Consider the following 7,185-nt stretch of genomic DNA (forward strand, 5'->3'; position numbering starts at 1 on the left):
TCTACAGGTAAAGTTTTACCGTCTTGAGTTTCTTATGCATGCCTTTGAGTGAATGCAAGTGAACATGTAGAACTTAAAACATATGTTGTATACTGAAGAGAATGTGATGAATTTTCATATATAATATAATCAAAGATTATCTGGGCCCTTGAGAAATACATCCGTGCAACTCGTACAAATTGGTTCATCACAATATTCTGCTGGCAATTTTTAATTCTTGCATAGATTATTGTTGGATGTTGATAAGTACCAATTTTTTCTGACAACTTTTATACTGGTTTTTCTGTTCCTTTGCTTTGGCAGCCTTCCATTGGAGTTGTTCTAGGTTTCATTGGGTGCAAAATGATTCTTGATTTCTTTGGTTTGTACCTTGGATCTGTATCAGTCAATATAAAATCTCTTTGATTCAGTTTAATAACTGAAAAGAGAACATTTAACATTTTAACTACTTTTCTGCAGGATTTCATATATCTACAGAGGCATCACTTGGTTTTGTAGCGGCAAGTCTTGGCGCTGGAGTGCTGCTGAGTTTAGCTAAGAAGGCTGACTAGCTGTAATCAAGTTAAATGCAAGAGCAGGTGAAGGGTCTGTATTCTGTATGTTTATTCTTCAATATAAGGAAGCATGCAAATTGCTGCGCATTCTTTTTTTTCTCACCTCTCTTCAACCTTCAATGAAGATCAATGATAGCTATTTCTCGTTCTTCCATGTCTTTTTTTGCTCATTTAGTAACTCCTTTGTTTTCTGTTCTTGACGTGAGGTGAAAAGAATGTATTCAAGGAAAGCTTTATAAAAAAGTTACTAGTATCACTAGGCATAAATAATTAAAAGATTGCCATTGATGGGAGAAAGTTATTTTCAGTAATGCCTTAAACAATTTAAATTTATCCATGATAGATTTAGCTGAATATTTGTAGAGATTGTATACAATGTGAAAGAAAAGCAAAACGTCACATTAACCTCATGCTTAGCGAGGACAGGAGTTGGACCATTTTATAGGGATAGATCAGGGAATATTATTCATGGGCCAGCCACGGTGGTTTCATACAGTTCCAGTCTTGTAAGCAAGGCTGGGGCACTTCTCAAAGGAAATAAATTAGCCTTCTTTCTGCTGTTTAAGGAAGCTGTTTTTGAGTCAGATTCTGCTGTTCTCATATCTTCAGTGAATGATCCTTTTAGACCTCTTCGCTGGGAAGTTGATGCTGTAATTCAGAGCATCAGCTGGTTGAGGAACCTCTTCCTGCAGGTTTTGTCATGCTTGTTGTGAAGAAAACTGAGTGGCTGATTGAATTGCAGAAAAAGCAAACTTCAATTATGCCCGCATGACTGTGTTCTTACTCCCAACCAGATCTTGAGAACCTTATCTTTTTAGATTCATAATTTTAACGTTTTGTTTGTTGAATGTCAAACAAGAAGAGTAAGTTTCTGTGTTTGTAATCTATTAACATTTATAGGTTTTATTGTTGCTTAATGGAGTGAGGAATGAAAGAACTATTAAAGGGTGTTCTATCTGTAATGCATTTTTGCCATTCAATCATGTTTTCATTTATTATTGGTCTTACCGTTATACTTACTGAATCATTCTTTCATTTAACAGTAACTTTACCAATAATATTATTATTTTACCGATGCATTTTTGCATGTAGGTTGCTTAAAACGTAATTTTCCTCGAGGAATTTATCTTCAAAGCAGTAAATCTTGTTTGTTTCATAAAAGCAGGAAACTTTTAATTGAAGTCACCTTAGGTGCTTGAGGTATCGAATTTGATCTATAGCTCATTATTTTAGTAAAAGTGAAGCAAAATTCTTAAGCGGGTCCGTGTATTATCATTCCGACAACGATTTGCAGACCTATCTAAAAATGGTAGGGGTGTGCATGGGTTGGTTCGGGTCGGTTTTTCGTCAAAATCGACCAAAAATTTTTGGGATTAAACCGATCGAACGCAATGATATAAAGTCGGTTTCGGTCGGTTTTTTAGATCGGTTTCTGTCGGTGAGATCAGGTCTGGACTCGCGTGAGGGGCGGGTCGGGGGGAATCAGGTTTGACTCGCGGGAGGGGGGGGAAATCAGGTCGGACTTGCGGGAGGGTGGGGGCCTGGGGGGAGAATAAGGTCTGGACTCGTTGGAGGGGGGGGGGGGGGGGAATCAGGGCGGGATTCACCGGAGGGGGGAAGGAGTTAGATCGGGATTCGCCGGGGGGGGGAAGGAGTTAGGTCGGCGATGGGTAGGAGTTTTAGGTCGGACTCGAAAAGGGAATTAGTGAGGTCGGGGCGGGCCGTCGGGGCCGATGGATTTTTTTTATATTAATTTAGTCGATTTTTTGGTCGGTTCGAGGAGGAAAGAGTCCCCCCCGACAACCGGCCGATTAGCGCCGAGACCGATCGAAGCAACGCGTTAGAAAAAACAACCGTCGTTATTGTAACCAATGGTGGTGGTCGGTTGGGCGATCCAACCGACCGTCGCACACTCCTAAAAATGATCAAGCCTAGGCCATGGCAGATGAATTCATGCACAATTGAACTCAATTGTACATGTTAAAAAACATGTGCGATTGAACTCAATTTATGAAAAGATGCACATTTAGCGTTGCACAATTGGATGGATATTGAGTATATAAGCATGTATCTTTCATTATCTATTAAACATATTTTTTCAATTGAAAATGTGAATATATAATTTATAAATTTATTTAAATTTTATTTTTAAAATTTAAAATTATATGAAATTAGATTTAAATTTCACCTCATGACAATAAACATGCCTCCCAATAACTCCTAACTCGTTAGTCCCTGTATACGGTTTGCTTCTGTTTTGCATGGGGTTTGCTGGGTTTTGTATGGGGGATCTGCTTCTGTGTTTGCCTAGGGTTTTCTTCTCTGTGTGTCCGTTCCAGTGTCGAGGGCTTGAAATTTATAGGTCTTTTCACTTCCCTTTTTTGATTGATTTGCAGATATGTGATTTTAATTTCCTTGATTTGATTCGATCTTGGATAGATATTTCTTGATAATAATATTTAGAGCTTTTAGAGATTTGGGAGATGAACTTTCCTTTTTATTTTTTTTTCTTTTGATTGATTTTCTTGAATTTTTTTTGTTTGTTTCTGTTTTTGAACTTGTCTGGTTTGATCCAATTGTGTGTTATTTTTTCTGATTTTTGTTGTTTGTGGGCCTACTAGCCCAAGGACAATTACTTGTCTTACCCATTTATGTTAGAGGGTCATAAGCCCGTTACCTTTAAAGACCCAAGGGCCACAAAAACAAAATAAAATAAACGCAAAGAAATAAAATGAAAATAAATCAAATCAGGACAAATATATCCTCGCAACTCCTAGAACCTTTGAACTTATGTTCATTTAATTTAATTATAAACAAAATTCACGACATACATATAAATCATGACATTAAAAATTAATTAGATATTTCATGATGTGTTAGTAAGTTAGTGACAAACCCAAAAAAGAGAAAAAGTTAGTGCTTAAACAATTATTAATGTAAATTGTTAATTGTTACTATAAATTATGAGTTTGTAATAGTATAACTTAATATTCTTGCTAACAATATAAAAATAAATCTCAATATATTTGTATATATATATATTTTTCCTCTTAAAAAATATCTAATTAATTATTATTTCTATTAATACACCTACACTTCATTTTTCCGCATCATTACATCAACTTTTCATCATGTTGGTTTCCTTACTGTTGTTCAGGAATTAGCCTTTCTGCCTCTAAACAAACAATTCATCACTAAATTTCATACAATTCTTAAAGCCTAATGGTCTAATGGTAGTATGGTACCTTGACCATTGATATTGATTGGGGCAGCTTATAGGACAGAGAGAAAAGGACAAAATTACAAAGAAACGTAGGAGTACGAGATAGTTGCCAGTCGGGTGCCGTCGTTGATGACGACTTTCAGGATCTCTCCATCTTCTGTTTGGTCAAAGGTAACGTAGCAAATATAGCAAAACGGCTGAGGATAAAATTCATTCATCCAAGAAGAAAAACTGGAAAAACAGAGACGATTATGGGAAAATATCCGCTGTAGCACAAACGCTTAAAAAAAAAAAACTAAAAAAAAAATTATGGGAAAATATAAGCCGCCATGATCTTGACAGCGAAAACGGCTCAATACATCCGAAGAGAAAAGGAAAACGTGCGTCTCATTTACGTCACTGCTGACTATCACTTGAATCACTTTCACCCCAATATAAGGCCACTATTTCCTTTTCACTTGTGGACACAATTGTGAACCAAAAGAAAAAAAAAAGAAAGGGCATTACTCTCCAGAATTCACCAACAGCAATGGCTAGTGGGTAAGAATCTTGGACTACCTTCTTAATTTTGAAGATTCTCTGTCAAGTTTGGCTTGTGGGTTTCTCTAAAGTTCATGTCTTTTTAAGTCTTTTCCTTTGGTTTGTGATTTTAGTACTGTAGAGGTTTTGCCTCCGACATTGGATGCTACTGCTGAGCAACCCCCTCTCTTTGATGGAACTACCAGGTTTCACACTCTTTTTTCTGGGTTTTCTTTAGAATACTATTTTCCGTTAGGTTCTTTTTTTTTTTTTACTGCTATTTTGTTTGATTATTTTTCTTGCCCTGATGATAAAGTTCACCTTTTTTTTTTTAATCTTTTAAAGGTTGTATATTGGTTATACTTGCCCTTTTGCACAGCGTGTGTGGATCACCAGGAATTATAAGGTTGTCTTGTTCCCTTGATTTTGTTTGCACTCTCCTTTCTTTGTAATTTTTTTTTTCTGATTTGTAACGGCCCTCAGTCTTCCTTCCCCAACGTTTCATGTAAATAATTGATTTGAATGTTGTTGAGTTGCAGGGGTTGCAAGACAAGATTAAATTGGTTCCTTTGAACCTTCAAAACAAACCTGTTTGGTACAAGGAAAAAGTTTACCCTGAAAACAAGGTGAGTCATGTGAAGATAATAATCTATTATGCGTTTCCAATAATGAACAAGTAAAAAAAGGTTGAAGATCTGTTGTAAATTGGGCAGAGCTAGTTGATCTTGTTTAGGATCGCATCTCCAAGGTCCATGGAGAATTTTTTCAAATGGTGCTTTATGGAAAATGTTGATCCAAGCTATTCTGTCATTTTGTTAAAATATTTTGATGCTTGGACTTATTGGACTTTTTGTTCTGAGTGGGTAACTTATGGAATTGCATTTGTTCCTATTATATATTGAGTTGTGGCTAGGGGCGAAAGACCTCTTTTGAATAAGAAATTAGAGATAAATTTCCTAACATTACTTTTGGAGTCTTGGTCAAACTTTAAGGTCACTATTGAAGTTCGAATTTTATTGTACCCTTTTCCTTTATTGTTTATTATGTTAATTTCATTTCCAGGTGCCCGCCTTGGAGCATAATGGGAAAATCATTGGGGAGAGTCTTGATCTAATTAAATATGTTGATAGCAACTTTGAAGGACCTTCTCTTTTACCTAATGTAAGATCCTTGGACTCGTTTAGTGCCCTCGATGAAGGCTTCTCTCCTATGTCTAAATTAACTTAAATAATCTTTTGAAAATGTTTTAGGATCCTGAGAAAAAGAAGTTCTTTGAGGAGTTGTTATCATATCTGGACACCTTCGTACGGACAGTGTTTACTTCGTTTAAAGGGGACCCGGCAAAAGAAGTTGGTTAGTATGTGCTGCTCTTTTACTGACTGTGTTTTTCTTAATTATATGAACTAACTACAATTTGTGACTTGCATCAGGTGCTGTTTTTGATTACGTAGAAAATGCTCTTCAGAAATTTGATGATGGTCCATTCTTCCTTGGCCAGTTTAGTCTGGTAAGCTGGCTTCCCAGTGATGCTAAATTACTTTCCTCGTGCTGCAATTTTATGTTGTTGTTTCTTAATTGAGGTGCAATGCATTCAAACATGTAAATATTTAAACTAATGATCATCGCTCAGAAAAAATTATAGTTTGGTTGCACTGTTGTAATTATAAGTAAAGCTATATTATTATTATTTATCATTTGAGTTTCTCTGCTAAGATATAAGAATGGAATTCTGTTGTTTTCAGGCGGACATTGCCTACATTCCTTTTGTTGAAAGATTCCAGATCTTCTTATTGGAGGTGTTTCAGTACGACATCATAGCAGGCCGGCCTAAACTGGCAGCATGGATTGAGGTATATTTTTTGAAAGCTAGATGTTCTGTCTACATCCACTGGTGAAATTTACCTGCTATGGTCTAAATTTCAATGAAAGAATTGGTTCTACCATCATGTTTACTTGTTTGGTTGTAGAAATGTAGAATTGATGCTGTGCTCATTGTTTAGCCATGCAAAATCCCATAAAAAAATGGCCTTGAGATTAATATTGTCACTGCTGCTGAAGACATGCAGGCTTAAACAAAGTTGTTAAAAATGCTTTGCACATAGAATTGTTCTGCTAACATCTAGTTCACTACCATTTACTTTCTCTCTCGCTCTCTGTGTTATTGCCTTCATGTTTGCCAGGAATGCTATTATTCCTTTCAAATTAGCCTTAACTTTTACTGGTGTTTTTCTGCCCCTACTGCATCATATTCTTTTATCATTTCAGTTCTTGTCATAATACTTTTTGTTGTCATAAATTTGGTGATGCAGGAGATGAACAAGATTGACACCTATAAGCAGACAAAAACCGATCCAAAAGAACTAGTGGCATTTTATAAGAAGCATTTCTCGGTACTATAGTAACTTGGCACCTTAACTTAGATTACTACTGTTTCATCATTGGTTAATTTTGCAAGAAGTTGCTAACCAGTGAAGTAAAATCTTGTTGCAGGTCCAAAAGTGAACTTGCTGCCATCTTAAGATACATACGTGATGATAAGCTCAGTGTTTCCTCAGTGTTGTTTGTTTTTTCTTCTTTCTGTCCAAAGCTATGGTGTTCTTGTGTCAGTGTCAAAGACTTTGTACTTGTACTTGCCATCTACATAAATAAATTTGAAGCACTGAGATGATGTGTTGAATTTGGCTGTTCATATAAGTTTTCAGTGATACAACTCCAAATCTAAGTTACCCACTTTGATTAATTTATGCTTTCCCGTAGCTTAGAATTCTGTTGACAGATTCTTTTGTATTTGTGCTTACATTGTAATTAAACAAAAAACCAAACAATGGACTATGCAAAATTACGAGGGTGTCAGTCCAATCCAAGCCCCGACAGTGTATTTAACAAAAG

General features: G+C 36.0%; 2 protein-coding genes across 2 annotated transcripts in view; both read left to right on the forward strand.

The window, feature by feature from the left end:
* PDE149 (integral membrane TerC family protein) overlaps window positions 1–861 on the forward strand; it is a 3,503-nt gene extending 2,642 nt beyond the window's left edge. The window contains exons 12-14 of the mRNA XM_021433474.2: window positions 1–7; window positions 304–361; window positions 460–861. The exon at window positions 1–7 is cut by the window's left edge and continues 52 nt beyond it. Coding sequence (XP_021289149.2) covers window positions 1–7; window positions 304–361; window positions 460–551 — 157 coding nt within the window. The 3' untranslated portion in view covers window positions 552–861. The remainder of the gene's footprint in view (window positions 8–303; window positions 362–459) is intronic.
* A 3,335-nt stretch (window positions 862–4,196) lies between these two features.
* LOC110420233 (glutathione S-transferase L3-like) lies at window positions 4,197–6,973 on the forward strand. The gene is made up of 10 exons (XM_021433473.2): window positions 4,197–4,317; window positions 4,431–4,502; window positions 4,642–4,702; window positions 4,836–4,922; window positions 5,359–5,457; window positions 5,547–5,649; window positions 5,727–5,803; window positions 6,039–6,146; window positions 6,606–6,686; window positions 6,787–6,973. The coding sequence occupies exons 1-10, from the start codon at window positions 4,307–4,309 to the stop codon at window positions 6,796–6,798; spliced, it is 711 nt and encodes a 236-aa protein (XP_021289148.1). The 5' UTR covers window positions 4,197–4,306; the 3' UTR covers window positions 6,799–6,973.
* The last annotated feature ends 212 nt before the right edge of the window (window positions 6,974–7,185 follow it).

This window comes from Theobroma umbraticum, unplaced genomic scaffold, assembly GCF_002168275.2.
Source record: "Theobroma umbraticum cultivar Fairchild unplaced genomic scaffold, ASM216827v3 scaffold_86.0, whole genome shotgun sequence".
NCBI lineage: Eukaryota > Viridiplantae > Streptophyta > Magnoliopsida > Malvales > Malvaceae > Theobroma > Theobroma umbraticum.